Below are 17,676 nucleotides of genomic sequence, written 5' to 3' on the forward strand. Positions count from 1 at the left end.
TTCTCTTAATTGTGAAATAAAACTGCCCTTGCCCTTTAAAAAAAATGAATAAATTGTTTATTTAAAAAATACTTTTTAGTTTATGATGCTAAAATTGCTAATCTATTATAAATAATAACCATTATTTGCATAGTCGAGTTGCACTTGTACATTACATTTTACTTAATATGTGCATGAAGCACTACAGATTCTCTTCTCATTTGCATAATGTTAATATTTAAAATCATCTCTTGTTCTTACTTTGTGTTATGCTTGATTAATAGCGAAACAATGTTTTCTCAATAATAGAAATAAATAACTGCCCTTGCCAATTTTTTTTTTTTAGAATTGGATGATATTGTCGTTGTTGTTGTTGTAACTGTTAATTTTTTTTATTAATGCAATGTAACATTAACACTAATTAAATTGGAATAATTAATAATCTTTTGCTATGCTTGTTAATTAAAATGTTATGTACATGCATGAAACTCTTTCCCTCTTTAATTGTGGCTTTTGTCAGAATTGACATGTTAATGTAATTTGGTTTAATGTATGATTAATTTTTTGATTCAGTACCAAATATTGTCCACTATTTTTCAGATAAGTTTCATTACAAATGGAGAATTGTTGTTTTCCAGTAAAGGGAGAAAAATGTCCATTTGGTTTCTAAATGAGAGCACCTGTTTGTGTATTTATCTCTGTCTTCCTTCATATCTCTCTCTCTGTATGCAGTCACAGCTCTCAGTCCACAGAGGAAACTGGATTTAATGACCCCAGCTTACTGGAAAACCTCCAAAGTAATCATGTAAGTACTGTAATGGCATCACAGCTGCTCAGTCATGCCCAGCCAGCCAGAAATGTACACACAGGCCCTGATATCCACACGCTCACACCTCCTGTCTTTCCTCACGGCTCTTTTCTGGCTTATATTAGCTCTGTTCTGCCCACCCAGCTGTTTATGAATAGTTTACGGTCACAAAACCGATTCTCTAATGACATGAGATTTTACCTGTTTTTTATGTAAAATGAAGACCCCATATGCAGGTACTCAAGAGTAAGATATTTAATTGATTCGTATGCGTGCGTTTTATTGATTCTTTCAGCCTGGTGACTCAAAGATTTGTGTCCTTCAGTCACAAGCGTTGACCGGGGTTAGTCAGAGAACCTCAGCAGAATGTTTCTGTTTCTCTGTCGCTCTGAATCAGACATGAACTCAGCATTGTACAGCTCCTCATGGCCACCTGAGCTTCTCCTGCCTTTCCAGCCGAACAGGCTTTGATTCCACACTTCATGAGGCGTTCGTTCTCACACATGAGAGTTCATCAGTCAAAAATTGAATTAAATTCAATCATTGCTCACTCAATTAATTATGAAGCTTTTCTGAGCAGATTCACCATGCAAAAACATTAAGTCTGTGAATATGTATTTGTCTCGATTTATACTTTGCAGTGCTGTCAAACGGTTAAATGCTGTTTATCACATCCAAAATGAAATTTTTGGTTTACATAATATGTGTGCGTGTACTGTTTATATTTGTTATGTCTGTTAATACACGCGTGTGTATATTTAAGAAAAAGTTTTAATTAAATTTAAAATATTTATATTTAATATGAATTATATGGATATAAATATATACATGTAAATATTTTCAAAATATGTTCTTTTTTTCATGTGTGTGTATTTATATATACATAATAAATATACACAGTACACACGCATATTATGTAAACAAAACCTTTTTTGGATGCAATCACGTTTAATCAATTGACAGTACTACTTTAAATGAAATGCAAGTGAAAGCAAAACTGTTCTTTGATGGTTTTTTAACATGCGTTTGGTAAGATGTTTTATGTGCCGTTTTTGTGATACAATATTCTTGTAACTTGATCTAGCTTGCTAAGGTGAAAACTGCAAGTTTGATTGGTTAGAAAACTACCCCCAGACCAATTGCATGATTTGAGGTGTCAGTCGTGTCTTTTATACTTTGTCTTACGTTTGATTTTTCCACACAGCCCACTGCTTCGGTCATCCAGGAATTCATGACCATGATGGCTATCTGTCACACGGCTGTTCCTGAGTGCACCGACAACAAGATCACCTACCAGGCTGCATCCCCAGGTCAGTCAAACTCCTCCAAGCACACGGAAACAACAAATGTTCACATTAGGTTCACATTGAGAGCCATTAATACACAACTCTTCAAAAGTTTGGGGTCAGTACATTTTTTTATTCAGCATAATTTAGTACTTTATTCAGCCTGGATGCATTAAATTAATCAACAATTCTAGTAAAGAAATGTGTAATTTTACAAGAGATGTTTTTCTTCATCAAAATGACCATCACAGGAATACATTAAATTTTTAAATATGTTAAAATACAAATTAGTTCTTTTAAATTAGAGTATTTACAACACTCATGTTTTAGTGCTTTTGTACCAAATAATGCAGTTTTTATAAGCATAAGAGACTTGTTTTAACAACATTAAATCTTACTGACCCTAAACTTCTGAACAGTAGTGTATGTGTTCAATAGATAAAACTATAAATACATCATAATAAATTACAACAGGTCCACAAATAGATCATTGAACTAATTTTAGCCTTCCACACATCAGGTAAACGGGCTCTCAGTTAAGATCAGCAGAGCTGTTGAGTTTGGAAAGGGGGCATAGGAAGTGAAGAATTTCTATTGGTTCTGAAATTCTAATAGACATCTGTGTTGAGCTGAGACTGAGAGCAGTGGATCTGTTTGAATGCATTTAATCAATTTGCCTCATAACAGATATGATTTTTTGTGTGTGTGTAAGACAAGTGAAATAATGCAGATGCAGAAACAGATGAGTTAATTAATGCTGGTTCACTCTCACTGCTACTTTGCATCTGACACTTCATGGTTATGCATAATTTATCTTCTTAGCATTTGTCAGAAGTTATCCCTGGCTTTGAGGCTTAGCGAGATGGGTTTATGCGACCTATTTTAATTTCACGTCAGTGCAGCGGTGCACTGAATATTAGCAAGACCTGTGAGATAAATGGAAAGCTAGGGCAGCGTAATGTGATAAGTGATGATTGCACAGACAGATCGCAGGACAAAAGGTAGCAGCAGGTTTTAATAGTGCCACCTCATCTCGAACCGTTTGTCTGCTTAGTGTCTTGAACAAGTAGTCATATACCAGACGCTTTAATCCAATGCAACTTAACCACCACCTGCCCTGACCACATGCTGTCTTGTTCCACAGATGAAGGAGCTCTGGTTCGGGCGGCACAAAATCTGGGCTTCGTGTTCTCTGGGAGAACTCCAGACTGTGTTATTGTGCAGTCGGTAAGTAGAGACGTCCTGGGAATAGATGATGAGTTGCACTGGGAACATGACTCACCCTTTGTCATGCTGCATAGCTCACTCACACTTTACACTCTGGAGAACTGTTACAGGCAATTTGTACAGCACAGATCCATTATTTCCTTATAATGTATGATAGAGAGGAAGCCATCATGGACCTGTGGCAGCTTCATTTCATATACCGAGTCACTGAATAGTGAACATTCTTCCTGTCTGAAAAAAATCACCCTTTTGGTAAAGTGTTTTCTGTACTGCTATTCGCAAGTGACGCGATTAAATCTTCACAGCAAAAATTCATGAATGAATTGGTAATGATTTACAATAAAATAAAATCTGTTAAGATTAGTTATTGCATTAGGTGTCATTAACAATCATTTATACAGCTTTTGCTAATTCATACAACTTGAAATATTAAAGATGTACATTACCGCTTTAAAGTTAATACTTTAATACTTTTATTAAGCATGGATGCACTCAATTAAACAAAAGAGAAAGTATAGACATTTACATTGCTACAAAAAAATATACTTCAAATATATTCTGTCCTTTTTAACTTTCTGTTTCTCAAAGACTCCTGAAAAAAAAAAAAGATTAACTAGATTAATTAGAGTTAATTTAGAACTTAACGTAATGACTGCTGCAAATATCTTTACTATTACAGGAATAAATTCAATTTTTTAAACTGTAGTCTATTAGAAAATTGTTGAAATTAACTTTAACCAAAATTCAATACATGTTTTAGATTAAAAATGAACAGATTGTAAATTTATATTTTAACAAAGTTGTAAGTTTGCAGACTGAATTGAATCTGATTAACATAGATGTTATTATGAGTTGGTTCTTTTACTGAAATGCCCCAAATTGCTCATAATATCACTTTAAATCAGACTAACACATTTTTTGCCGATTCCATCTCAGCGGTTACTGAATAACCTTCTGTCTTTATGGATATTTATGTAACTTGTAGTTATCACAAAAGAGATTTAAAGTAATAAAAGGTAATTTATATATATTGTATGTATGTATATACATACATACAGTAAACACACAAAGTCATACAAAAAAATGTATGGCCTCAGTATGTATTTAGGACTCATTATATACTGCAAAATTAGAATTAAGTGGGAAGCTGCTGTACTATATCATTAAAGTTTAGCTGGCCTTCAGATTATTTTTTTTTTAAATAAAAAATCATTGCTTCTGTTGATCTTAAAATAAGGAAGCGTTCACTTAGGAGAGATGCTGTATAGATATTTCAGGCTGGGTTTCACAGTATCGGATGTGATTTTCTCACCCTACTTAATGTCTCAAAGGAGAAGAGCTGGGGAACGTGATGGTTTGATGCAGTTTCATGCAGTGCCTCCCCCCATCCCTCCGTTTCTCACTCTTTCTTTAGTTGCAAAGGAAACAAAGTGAGAAATGTTGCAGCACTGGAGGGCATAGTGAGAGATCCGGCCGATGTGCTGCAGATATATCTGTGCAGAGCTCGTAATAGAAACTTGCTGAGTGAAGATTAGAGAAAATTAAATTATTGAGACAGAAAGCGCTGCTGTTTTCTGTGACCTGGGAGCGAGGAGTCACACTTTGCAGCTGTAATTGGTTAATCTGATGGCAGCGCCAGGGGAAGAGAGCGACTCTTGTGCCCCCTGGCCTGTAGCACACTCTAATTTTGGCCTTTCAGTGCAAGACATCTCCCACCATTTACCTCATCATCATACTCACTCGCTGCTAAAAGTCACAGGGGTCAAAAAAAGCAATTAAAAGTTTTAATTTGCTGCTCCCTGGTGTCAAGATGAGTTCAGTCTATCAAAATAAGCTAAGAGAACGGTAGAGATATCAAACTCTGAGCTAAAACAGTGTCCTAACCTCGAGTGACATCATGGATCGTGGAAGCGGGGGGCCGCCCGGCTCATCCAGGGTGCAAAGTATTCATTTCCCCTCTTCTTTTGACACCTCCTGCAATCCTTGAGTGATGTAACTAGATTTCAGTGACAAGTCATTTTACTGTAATAATGTGTGAAGCAACAAAATCCCTGCCAATCAGTGTGTTTCCTTGTGAAATGTGACACATTTATCATCTTTTGTCCAATTATTCTCAGGTTCCATAGCAGTTTCTCTTAATCTATGATTGCAGTAATATACATAAGTAAATGTATTCATAGAATTATATAATATATATATATAATAAAAATCTATTATTTCAATAGGCATTTAGTATTGTTAGTATTCACTATATATTACATATATTATATATATATATATATGTATGTGTGTGTATGTAATATTTGTATACGTATTATGTAGGTTATACAGCACAAATATGAAGAAAATACAATAGTAAAATATCTATTATAATATAGTAAACCTTTTTTTCTTTCAGCACGGAGAGGAGGAGAAATATGAACTGCTGCACGTTTTGGAATTCACAAGGTACATTTTTGCAGCACAAGTAGATTTTTATTTCATGTTTTCATTGTCATTTGTTCAGCTCTGCCCATTCTGCTGGAGAGAAAACAAAAACAGCTTGATGGGTTTTGCTGTATATTACAGCACCATACTTCCTCAAAGTAGTGAAGATGATGGTGATGATGATGTCAGTAATTATCATAGTGATGCTGATGATGGTGTTCTGTGTTCTCCCTTCCCCCACCCAACAGCACCAGGAAGAGGATGTCCGTCATCATGCGCACTCCATCAGGAAAGATCCGCCTTTATTGCAAAGGAGCTGTGAGTATCTGTCTGTTGCGATGGAAACTGAGCCATCAGACGCTTGCAACTAAAGCTTCACTTCTCTAGAGTGTTCTCTTCTGTGAACAAGTGATAAGCCAGACAAACACACAGCACACTGCCTTTGATAGATAGATAGATAGATAGATAGATAGATAGATAGATAGATAGATAGATAGATAGATAGATAGATAGATAGATAGATAGATAGATAGATAGATATGCAAGACTTGTTAAACTAATATTATATGTCAAACTAAATTGATGTACAACAACAATTTAAAATGAATAATCTATAATGAAGTAATTATTACATCAATTTCTATAGCGATAAGTCATTTTGGCCGTGTTGTACAGTAATCTGTGAGTGTGTGTATCTGCATATACTGTAATAAATGTTATTGTTTGTAATATGCTGGAAGCGCTCTGACAGAGAATGATGGGAAAGAGATGTTTTTCCTCTTGCATCACATCCCAGCTGTTGTGTAATGCATTAAAATGTAATGAAATATTAATATGTTACTGTAAATGTTTTTGTGAAGGAAAGACAGTTGGTCAGACATAAGTCATGACTCCGTGCTGACTTCATGGATCACACAAAATGTTTTTTGTCTTCCAGGACACAGTGATCTATGAGCGATTAGCAGACAGCTCCAAATACAAGGACATCACCCTAAAACACCTGGAACAGTTTGCTACAGAGGGTAAGACACACACACACACACACACACCTGCTAAGTATCTGCTGTCTCTCTTCTGTACAAATGATTGTAGGTGTTGATGATGGTTGCCAGATCCTCTCATAGTGAGAATGAGACCTGAGTATTAGGAGAGTCTGATGTGAAATGTGTGTGCTTGAATGGACTGAAATACTGCAGTACTTCGCTCTCTTGTGAAGGTGACGCCCCCTGGTGGAAGAACTGAGATATATCAGCCTAACAGGACCCTCCAGCAATCAGTAGCTTTGTCTTTTAAACATCCTGCATGAATAATTCATGTTGAGTCAGAGATCCTCCACTCAGCTTTATTAGCATCAGCCTGAAAACAGATGATGGCTTTCTTCTCGAGGAGGATTAGAAGAAAGGGATTTTTTGAGCAAGGGAACATGTTGAGAATTAGCATATCTAAGAGAAGCTTGTGTATTCATTCTTGCAGGACTCCGCACATTGTGTTTTGCTGTGGTGGACATCTCGGAGTCATCCTATCAGCAGTGGCTGGATGTTCATCATCGTGCTTCGACCTCTCTCCAAAACAGGGCACTCAAGATGGAAGAAAGCTACGAACTGATTGAAAAGGTGAGGTATGCTAATAGCTTTTCCAGTGTTCACAGATGAGGTGGTCTACGTCCAAAGATCACAGAACCTTCCAGAACACAGTATATGTTCTCCTTGCTCCACCAAAACCAAGCAAAGGCAATAATACATCATCTTCTTGTTTATTCTATTGCTGTACAGAGATATACATATCTGTTTTTACAAAAACAAAGCCTATCACGGTGTTACCATCAATAGTCCTTTATAATAGTTATTAAAATCAGTAACAAAGTCCATGTTATGTTAAGTTGGACTTCTCATCCTCAAATTTCACAAGGTAATTTGTCTTCATAAGAGTGAGGAAACGTCAACACAGCCATATTTCACAAACGACGGGATTCTGAGAGCTCTCGGGATTTTGAGGACAGTCTGCAGGTTACACAGCAGTCGCTCTTCTCCTGTAGGAAGTTTAGTTTGGCGAGTCCCAGAACAGCTCCATGGCTTCGGTTTGATCAATGAGGGCTGGGTTTTCTCTGCGCACATGGCATCCAAAAACGTATAAACGATTAGGCTCAAACCGCAAAGAAAGCACAGTGGTGGACCTGTGGAAAGCTGGGCTCTGGAAGTGTTCGTCAAACATGACCGACCACCGTCGTTAATCACTGGCTGAAGCAGCCCTGCCAACCTTTCTGAGAAAATGGATCTAATCAATCATTTCACATAAAAGCTGCTCGTTTGAGGGGTGTAGTTACAACACTCGATCAGCAGGGGGCACCTGGTGTTCCAGCAATCTCTTATCATTTATCTGAGCAGGAATAGCAGTTACATTTCTGAAATATCTTATTTCTTGTCTGAACATTTTCAGAAATGATTTATGTGAATGAAGTCATTCTATCAGAATCTTATTTTTTGTTATTAAGGTAATAGGTAAAACATTGGGGGGGGAAGAAAATCAAAAACTAAAAACATTGCCTTATGGGGCACATGATATGTTCAAAGGCAATCTCTTTATTAATAGATGATTGGATTACATATTGCCTGCAAAAAAAAAAAAAAAAAAAAAAAGTATTTGGGAAGATTGGGTTTTATGTTTTTAAGTAAGCTTCTTATGATCACCAAGTTTGCATTTAGTTGATCAGAATACAGAAAAAACAATACTATTGTGAAATATTATTACAATATTAATAACTTTATATATTAAAATAGAAAACCATCGTTTAATATGTATTTTTATTTAATATATATTTTTTAATGATTCCTGTTCTGGCACATGATCTGTCAAAAATCATTCTATTATGCTAATTTGCTGCTCAAATAACGTCTTAGTAATGTTAGTGTTGAAAACTGTTTTTTTTTATATTTCTGTGGAAAAATCTTTGATGAAAAGACAATTCAAATAATTAAAATAACCCCATTAATTCAAAACAAAAATATTCTGCATTTTGCATAACATCGTAAAGGTTTTAACTTTCACTTTTTTTCAATTTAACCCATCCTTGCTGAATAAAATTAATAAAATAATAAAAATAAAAAATTGTTAAGACCCCAAACTTATTAGTGTATGTACCTTGAATACTCATCTATTATAAAAACATTTGTTGGAGAGTCTTGAACTAACAATCATTTTGTTTTTGAGTGTAACTAAGCTCACAGAATTAGTAGTGTTTATTGGTTATGTTCTGCACTTATCTTGCCCCTTAAATCATTAATGAATCAATTATTCTGATTCATGTTTTCAGCTACCAAAAATAGATTTAGCAAATTTGTGTCCTTTAAAAGAAAAAATAAAAAAAGAGAGGATATTAAGTAAAGGTTGAATGAGATCCGAGCCCCTGCTCACCATATTACTGATCAGCTTACAGGAGGCCAGTTGCTCTCACTCGCTCTTTTTTTTTTCTCTCTCTCTCTCTCTTTGGTGCAGCTGACTTTCCTCTGCGGGGTCCTGTCAAAATCCTGTCCGCTCCAAATAGGATCATGGCTGGTCAAAGGGCCAGGGGCTTCCTGAGAAAAACACATTAACAGTCCACACGCTCGCGCTTTCTCTCTCTGTCTCCTCTCTCTTGCTCTTAATACACACATAACTGAGTCTTTGTAATCCAAGAATGAGATGATTTTTCTCAAATTAGTATCGAACTGTAAGCATAGTCATCTGACTGCAGGAAAACACCAGCAAGAATTACTAATGCAGCTCAGCGCGCTTATTTTCCGCTGTTGTTTAGTTTCATGGACTGTATCTCTTCACAGCCTTTCTCAACTCACTGTTTGAAATATAAACGAACAATTTCATGCTCATATGTGTTTGGTTGTGAAAAGCAGCTGTAAAGAAAGGAATACTGTAAAATCAGCTGGTCATTATCCCAAAATAAACCCCAACAGGGAGATACAAGATCCTGATCACTGCATCTGGGTTTAATTATTAATAATGTCGATAGCGGATTTTACATGATATCTTTCTTTAACCTGCTTACCAACAGGAATCACTTGGGAAAAGACTGTCCTCATTTATCAGTGCTTTCTAATGGATTGATTTTTATTATTAATAATAACTTTTTTTTTTGTCTGCTTCTCTGCAGAACTTGCAGTTGCTGGGGGCCACAGCAATTGAAGACAAACTACAAGACAAAGTCCCTGAAACCATCGAGACCCTCATGAAAGCCGATATTAAGATCTGGATCCTGACTGGAGACAAACAGGAGACCGCCATCAACATAGGTGAGAGTTAAACCTATAAAGTCTGTTTGTATGAACATACACTTTGATTAACAGTTGGGACCAGACAGGAAATGATCAACAAAGCCATGTATATAACGTTAGCGACGTTTTATGCCACGCTACTGTCGTGTAGTTTTTTTAATCTTCATTTTTCTAGTTTTAGTTCTATGTTGTTCTCCCAGATGAGATGCATCAGGTTTTTTCCTGATATATTGACATTAACCAGTAAGAATTTCTCTGGCTAATTTAAATGATCAAAAATATACACAATCCTTCCTCAGACCTCTCTCAAACAAACACAGCTCTTCCTGAGCGGCTGTCACACAGGTAGAAGGTGTTCGGTTTCTTTCCTCATCTGAAAGCTGATGTAACGCACGTGTCCTCGACCTGCTCGACTCTAATCTGTCCCTGCATTCAGACCGCGGCCCCCCTCCTATTTCCCTGTGATGTGGCGTCTCGTATTAGTCTAACAGCTACACGGCCACCAGTGTGGCTTTTGAACAGGCCTCATGTTAAATGCTACGGTCAGAAAAACAGATCCTAACAGAGCACAGTCTGTGGCCACCTACCAACACTGATCCTGAATCAGCCCATTGTGCCCGCCGGCCAGCTGTGCCGCGGCTTGAAAACGCACACGCTCGGAGAGGAAGGGATTTTTACTGGACCTCCACTTGGCTGGCATGCACGCTAAAATAAAGATGTCTGTGTTTACTTTGTATTTTCTGCTTTTTGTAATTCATCATTTGGAGAGTTGGAGGATGACAAGAGACAAGAGTCTTCCAGCTAGTGTAGGTTCCCAGAATCCTTTGCCAGTATGGTTAAAAGATGTCTGAGGTAATTTGATATTAACTAAAATATAAAGACAGTACAAGGAATAAATAAGTATTTAATTAGAGAAATTACATTTCTTAAATATTAAAATGTGATGTATACAATATAATATGTAGATAACAAAATTGAATAATTGACTTTAGCATTATGATTGTAGTTAACAAAATTGTTTAAATATCTGGGAAGCATTAACCTTTTTTAAGGTGATCTGTATCTTAGAATTAACAAAAAAAAAAAAATAAATAAATTTAGTTTCATTTAATGTATGCAATTTACCAGCCTTAAAAAGTTTTATTTTATAATATATTTATTATTACTATACTATATTTCTTTAGGACCTCTGGATTAGACAGCACTTCACTATGTATTTCTTAAGTTGAAGTAAAGTAAAGTTCTACATTTGTGAAATGTAAATCTAAAAAAAAAAAAAAAATGTTTCTTTTTTTAATCAAAGTCTTGTATTCCAGTTTGAAAACTCCTGAGCTAGACAGTTCTTCAGTATACCATTTATTTTATAACACTAACATAAGGGAAACTAATTAAGTTCTTTTTTTTTAGCACTGAATGCGTGCATTTAAACCGCGGCATGCTTAAATAAAATAAGAATTCTCCATTTCCCACACTGGTACTCTACAAAAACATGAAAACTATCAGAAGTCAAGTGAACCCCAGGACCGTGAAGTCGTGAGCCGTTTAATCTTGGGTTAGCGGGCACTTAGAGCTGTTTGGCCACCTCTCGCACATAGTACATGAAACCGCTCCAGTTCTTCTATCCACACTAGCCCTCTGATGGCCTTATTAATGTATCAGACCATTAAGCAGAGAGTTGGAGCGAGGACAGGCGAGCTATCCACACTGTGCTGCTACTGCTGAGCTGTTGCTCCTGGCCACTGGGTGCCACTGTAAAGCCTCAGAGATTAAAGCCCAAACAAACAGCATGCGGCCAACGCAAACAACTCAACATGCCCTCTTCTAACCCACAGCCGCTGCCAGCAGACCGAATGAAAACCCACCCTGCAGTAGCACGGAGCCAATGCAACCGCGGAGTGTAACCTCAGTGCCTCCTTTCCAGATTCATACAGAATTATGCTGCGTCATGCAGGTGTCTCAATGTAAATCTATCGTTTCTACCAAGGGTGTTTTAGTTTAACAGTGTTGAAGAGGGATGGGGTGACATTACTGCCAGTGGTCAGAATGAAGCTGCTGAAATATGTCAAGGTTTGAGTCGCTGTCAGGAAACCAAATCTGTTTTCCACGCAGACAGGAAATTTTGGTGCATATGCAAGTTTGAAATCAACAGAAACACTTTGAAGAGGAATGATAGGACAGGACACCGGCATCCAAATACATACTCATTCATGCTCTTGTTGAATTTGGTCACAGTTTTGTAATGGCACAGTCACATTTCCTTAAGGGTGAAGTGTGTCATCTTGTTTTTTTCTGTTAAAGTGTGTAAAGTTAACTACAAGGCTACTATTCATACGTTCCCGATTGGTCCTACTACTAGCTCAGTCAAGTGCTTGATTTGGGACATATAAACCCTATTTGGGTTTAGCAAACCGGTTTTGTAAATGATTTTTTTTGCAATATTGTACAGTGTCGCTATTGGCCAAAACCATAAGCCATAAGCTATATATTAAATGTGTAAACAGTGTAAATTATCCTTTTATACTAAATATTGTTGTTGGTTCTATAGAGAATATATATATATATATATATATATATATATATATATATAGGGAGTTATAATTTCTACGATCTGTGATTGTAAATCAATGTGTGTGTGTAGCAGAAGATGTAACAACACAGTATTTCTGGGAAAACAAATAAATAAAATACTAGAAGTTTTTTTTTTTTTTTTATGAGATCAATTAATTAGAAACTTTTGATTTTTAAAATCTAATGAAACCATTAAAATGGAATCCAGAAAATTTATGAAAAACAGAATTTTGTAAAAATCTAAATTTATGGGGGAAAAATATTTTATAAGGATTTAATGTAGTTTTTGTTAAACTTTTGATAAATTGCTGTTAAATTGTGAGAATTTCATTATTTTAGTTAATGGGACACATCTTTATATATATTTAAAAATAATAATAATAATAATAAAACCATTCAAATCGAGTCTAAAAAAATTTTAATGGGAAAAAGTGAAATCCAGAAAATTAAAAATACTGTTGATTTCATAGATAACAGGTATAATGTATGTTTTACAGTTATACTGCATAAAAACACCAAAAATGTTTGAAATATTGTTGCCAGGATAAATATAGCAGGTCTCTCTGATACATGATTACTGTAATTTAATATAACTACTGCGTTTGGGCAATTTTTGTCCTTTACAGTAACTTTTATTTCAAACTAATGTCCCATTGATTCTTTCCAGCACACACACACACACACACATCACTCCTCAAATACTGAGGTGACGTAACCTATTAAACACCAAATGGACTTGTTCCTCCCTTTATGTTGTTTAGACACATCCTGATGGATGATGGGATGTCGTGTTTTTTTTTTTTTTGTCAAGTTGTGATCTCATACGAATAGTGCAAAGGCACATTAAAACCAATGCGGCGTGGGAGTTTTTAAACTCAGGTCTGCTGTAAACGTTAATAACAAAATGTGCTTTTCACTCCTCAATTAGTCATTTCTTTCATCCGTTGCTGTGGTTACACGTCGCATATCTTTGTAATGTTGATCTATTGCTAAAATACTAAGTTGCGGCAAACCATTCGTCATTTGTTCCAATGCCAAGAAAGGCGTTTTTTTCCACACAAACATACCATATGTTTTCAGGCTTAATAGTGAGCGGTATAAGCAATGAGTTTTCTCTTTTTTTCCTGAAGGACACTCCTGCAAACTGCTCACGAAGAACATGGGCCTGCTGGTGATAAACGAGGACACCCTGGATGTGAGTACTGAGACGGAGGTGTATGTTTATTTGAAAAAACAGTTACATGTTACCATTAGTAATATAAGCTCAGAGAAGAGATGAAAAGACACGACAGCTGACGGATCGCTTCAGCCCCCCGGTACATGAAAGCATGTGACATAATTCCCAATGTGACTCTCTTTCAGAACAGTTCTAGATTTTGTTTTGAGTTTTCATCCAAACCTTTCCCCTCCGGTTTCTGTCTCATATTTCTCTTAACAAAAGGAATAAATTGATACAGTTGGGCCCAAAAGTCACTATTTTCAGTTTCTATTTTGTGTTTTCTTTATCATTAAACTATTTTATTATTATTATTATTCAAAATCTATTGTTTTAAGTTACACTACTGTTCAAAATTTTTTTTTAAGAAAATTATAATTTTTTGGGGGGGTAAGAACTGATTAAATTGATCACATACGACAGTAAAGAATGCTGAAAAAAGGTTTTATATATATATATATATATATATATATATATATATATATATATATATATATATATATATATAATTTTAACCTGTTAACTGTCACTCACGTTTTTGAAGATAGACTTGAATGTGCATGATACAAACATAAATTTTTATAATTCATGACTGAAAACATTTTGTAACATGATTTTGATGTACCATTTACATGGTAATGCAATGTCTGATTTTAAAATGGGTTTTGAAGGATGAATTTTGAGATTTTATGTTTTCAAGTGATATATAACTTCTGATGATTTCTAAAATGTGATAGAGAAAAAGGCAATGAGGAAGTATTTTTTTTAAACAAAGGTCAAAGCTCCTTTTGTAATGTAGATTTCTGAGGGTGCACTCTTGTCATAAATTCATCTATTACTTTTCCTACATAATTTTTAACAAAAAATATTGGTACAATATATATTTGGGAGTCTTAGACCTTTCCAACGATATATAGTTTGTCAAGATTAGATTAGATTTGATTGTAATATAGTATAGTCAACGTAGGCGTCCCGTATACGGGACGGGGTGACATTTAACAGGTTAAAAAGTTTAAATTGTAATAATATTTCATAATATATTCAATTAAATAAATGCAGTCTTAGTAAACATAATTCCTACCAACCACAATATTTTGTGTGTGTGTGTGTATGTGCATAAATAAAACAAACAAAAACAAATGGAAGTAAAATATGGATTAAAATATTAAAATGTATCTTTTTTTAGTACTGGATTTGTCCCCCTTTTACTTTAATGTTCCAGCATGAATTGAGATGATCTAAAAGGTATCTTGATCTTCAATGGGAGCACGAACATCAGACCATCTGTACAAAAGAAGTCACATGATATTTGTTTAAGTGTTTTTGATAAGTGGCCTAGAAATAGTGAAGGATCTTTCAAATAGATTTTACATCATACCATTTCTTTGTTTTAAAATGTTTTATTTCCAGGTTTTAAATCATGTATTTTGAAATGTGGTCTCAGACCTTGGGATCCTACTTGTATATGTTGGTCAGATGGAGCTTATAGGAAAGAGAGGATGTGGTTGCACCGCATGGAGCCGTTAAAAGACGGGAAGGGGTCGTGGACTTAGAACAGAGCTTTAGGACCCTCTTTCATATACACTCACACACATGCACAAGGTACAGGCCAATAACTCCCTGATGGGAGAGTCTATTCTGTTGACGATGAAACCGAAAGCCATCCGCTTTCAAAGAAGGGAACCATCACTGAAACACTCACACACACAGCCTGCAGGTCACCTGGCCCTGCAGGGAGGGTCTTGTCTGTTGTCTGTGGAAGTTAAGGCCTCTAGAAACCATTCTATGGAGCTTTTGCACATGCAACGGAACCCTTTATCGGGTGGAGCACGTCCCATTGCGAGGGGGGTGGGGTTTGGGGCGATGACGGACGGCTCTCAGTCTGTCAAACAGCCGTTTAGCATGATAGATGGAGCCAAAGAAAAAGAGGAGCGTTCCATAAAGCAGACGGCCGCCATTTGAAATGTCAGCGCCTTGTCTCCCATGCATATGCACATGCTTATACAACACGAGAAAAGAAAACAAGGAGGAATTCTCGGAGCGCTCGGAGGTCCGGCAGTGGTGGGATTTGCAGTGCTCTCACATTGCAGGAGAAAACACTGGAACAGTGCGCCTCCCTTCCCCTCGGTCCTTCTCTTGTTTTTTTGTGTTTAAAACATTCAGCGTATTAAGGAATACAAGATGGATGAAGGAGCCCACTCATCCGGCCCGAGAGAGGGGTTGAGGTCTTCACCGGACGTCTGAGGGGGTTTCATTATCTCAGTGGAGGAAAATGCAAGGCACTGTGGGACGGGTCAAAGAACAGTAACTCAGTAATCAAATTAAATATGCGTCGGACTGCAGTGCCTTCTGCTGCTCGCAGATGAAAAAAGCAATAGTGTGCAGATAAGCCGAGAGAATGGAGAGATTGTGGAAGAGTACAGAGGAAAGAAATTGGGCCAAAAATAGAGATACTGCAAAGCACAGAGCTCACTGTCTTTTAATGAAATTTAATGTAAAGGAACCGTTTTCTAACCTTTGTAGCATTTATGTTTTTCCGCCCCTGGAGGTCTATTTTCTAATGTAATCTTTTTTTCAAAAGCCATTTATAGCCATTTTTTGTTGTAAGTGATAATCGTACACTGATTTTGGATGTAATTTATGTTGTGATCATTTGAAAGAAAAAAAAAAGGGCTTTTTAGAATTTTTATCCATTTTCTAATTTTTACCAAATAATATTGATTCTTAAATGCCAAGAATCAGTTAGTCTAGCCTGTTTTCACTTCATGAACACAACATTTTAGCACACCACCCATCCAATAAATCACAGTAAGCTTTGTGCTTTTTCACTTTTGAAGTCTCAAACTTCAGATTCTTACCATTTTATGACAGTATTCAAACAATAAATGCTGTTTTGGCACTGTTTCATGTGGAGAGACAGATCGCAGTCAAAGAGAAGCGGCAAGTGCACATGAACTAATCTTTTCCACTTTAATATCCATTTCAGCATGAAATAAATATGAATAAACATTTGATGGTATGTTAAAAGAAAGATTACAACTTAACCGAAATCATATCCTGTCTCATGTAATCGCTTAGTGTTTCAACCGTGCAGAGATGTCAGTATAACCACTTGTAAACAATGAGACGTAGTGTCACATTTACTCCAGAAAAAAACATATTCGGTGTCCAGAAACTTTGTTAGTCAGCTAGAGAAATGAACTCCAGAGATGAGCATTTTGCTAGATGTATGCACCATATAACATATTCATTATAATATTTTACTCTTCTTCAATATTTATTTTATTCTTATGACAGCCACCATTTAAACATTTGTTTCAAAAAAGTGGATTGGAGTAGAAATTTAATTAGGCTGTGCAATTGTAACTTTATTATTATAAAAACTTTGAGTGTAATTTAAGCATTTGAATACAAATCAGTTAATTTTAACCTGCATTATAGTAAAAAATCCTTGAAAATTTGGTACTGTATGTATTGTACCTAATATGTTTCCAAAATAATCAATATTGAATTGAGTGGAATCGGATTGGAAATCAAATCGAATCCAAAGCTTGCGAGTCAAATTGAATCTAATATGCAAAGCCATAACTGATTCCTCAATTCTCAGTTTCTGCCATTTGTAATTTTTTGATCTTTTACTGTTTTTTCCTATATAAGTTGCATGAAAAGAATTGACAAACAATTGGGCTTCTTGTTTGAAATAACAACCGTATTCTCTTTCTTTCATAGTCAGTTGATTCTGTCAGGCAGTAGTGTGTATGTTGGTGTCCGTCTAGGCATATTTATATACATTTGTGAGTGTATGTATGCACAAGCAGTCTTCTATCTGTCATTTCTTCTTTGCATGACACATGTAACCTTTATTTCCTTCTGTTTCTTGTTTATAATGTCCGATATCAC

At 35.8% G+C, this 17,676-nt stretch overlaps 1 protein-coding gene across 4 annotated transcripts in view; it reads left to right on the top strand.

The window, feature by feature from the left end:
• Window positions 1-17,676, top strand: part of LOC127971009 (phospholipid-transporting ATPase IA) — a 122,174-nt gene that overhangs the window by 61,450 nt on the left and 43,048 nt on the right. For all 4 annotated transcript variants that reach the window (XM_052573748.1, XM_052573746.1, XM_052573745.1 and 1 more), the window contains 9 exons: window positions 712-784; window positions 1,992-2,097; window positions 3,218-3,300; window positions 5,699-5,748; window positions 5,976-6,045; window positions 6,665-6,749; window positions 7,201-7,340; window positions 9,872-10,010; window positions 13,691-13,755. In XM_052573748.1, the coding sequence (XP_052429708.1) occupies window positions 712-784; window positions 1,992-2,097; window positions 3,218-3,300; window positions 5,699-5,748; window positions 5,976-6,045; window positions 6,665-6,749; window positions 7,201-7,340; window positions 9,872-10,010; window positions 13,691-13,755 (811 nt within the window). The remainder of the gene's footprint in view (window positions 1-711; window positions 785-1,991; window positions 2,098-3,217; window positions 3,301-5,698; window positions 5,749-5,975; window positions 6,046-6,664; window positions 6,750-7,200; window positions 7,341-9,871; window positions 10,011-13,690; window positions 13,756-17,676) is intronic.

The sequence above is a fragment of the Carassius gibelio genome, chromosome B14 (genome assembly GCF_023724105.1).
Source record: "Carassius gibelio isolate Cgi1373 ecotype wild population from Czech Republic chromosome B14, carGib1.2-hapl.c, whole genome shotgun sequence".
NCBI classification, from domain to species: Eukaryota; Metazoa; Chordata; class Actinopteri; order Cypriniformes; family Cyprinidae; genus Carassius; species Carassius gibelio.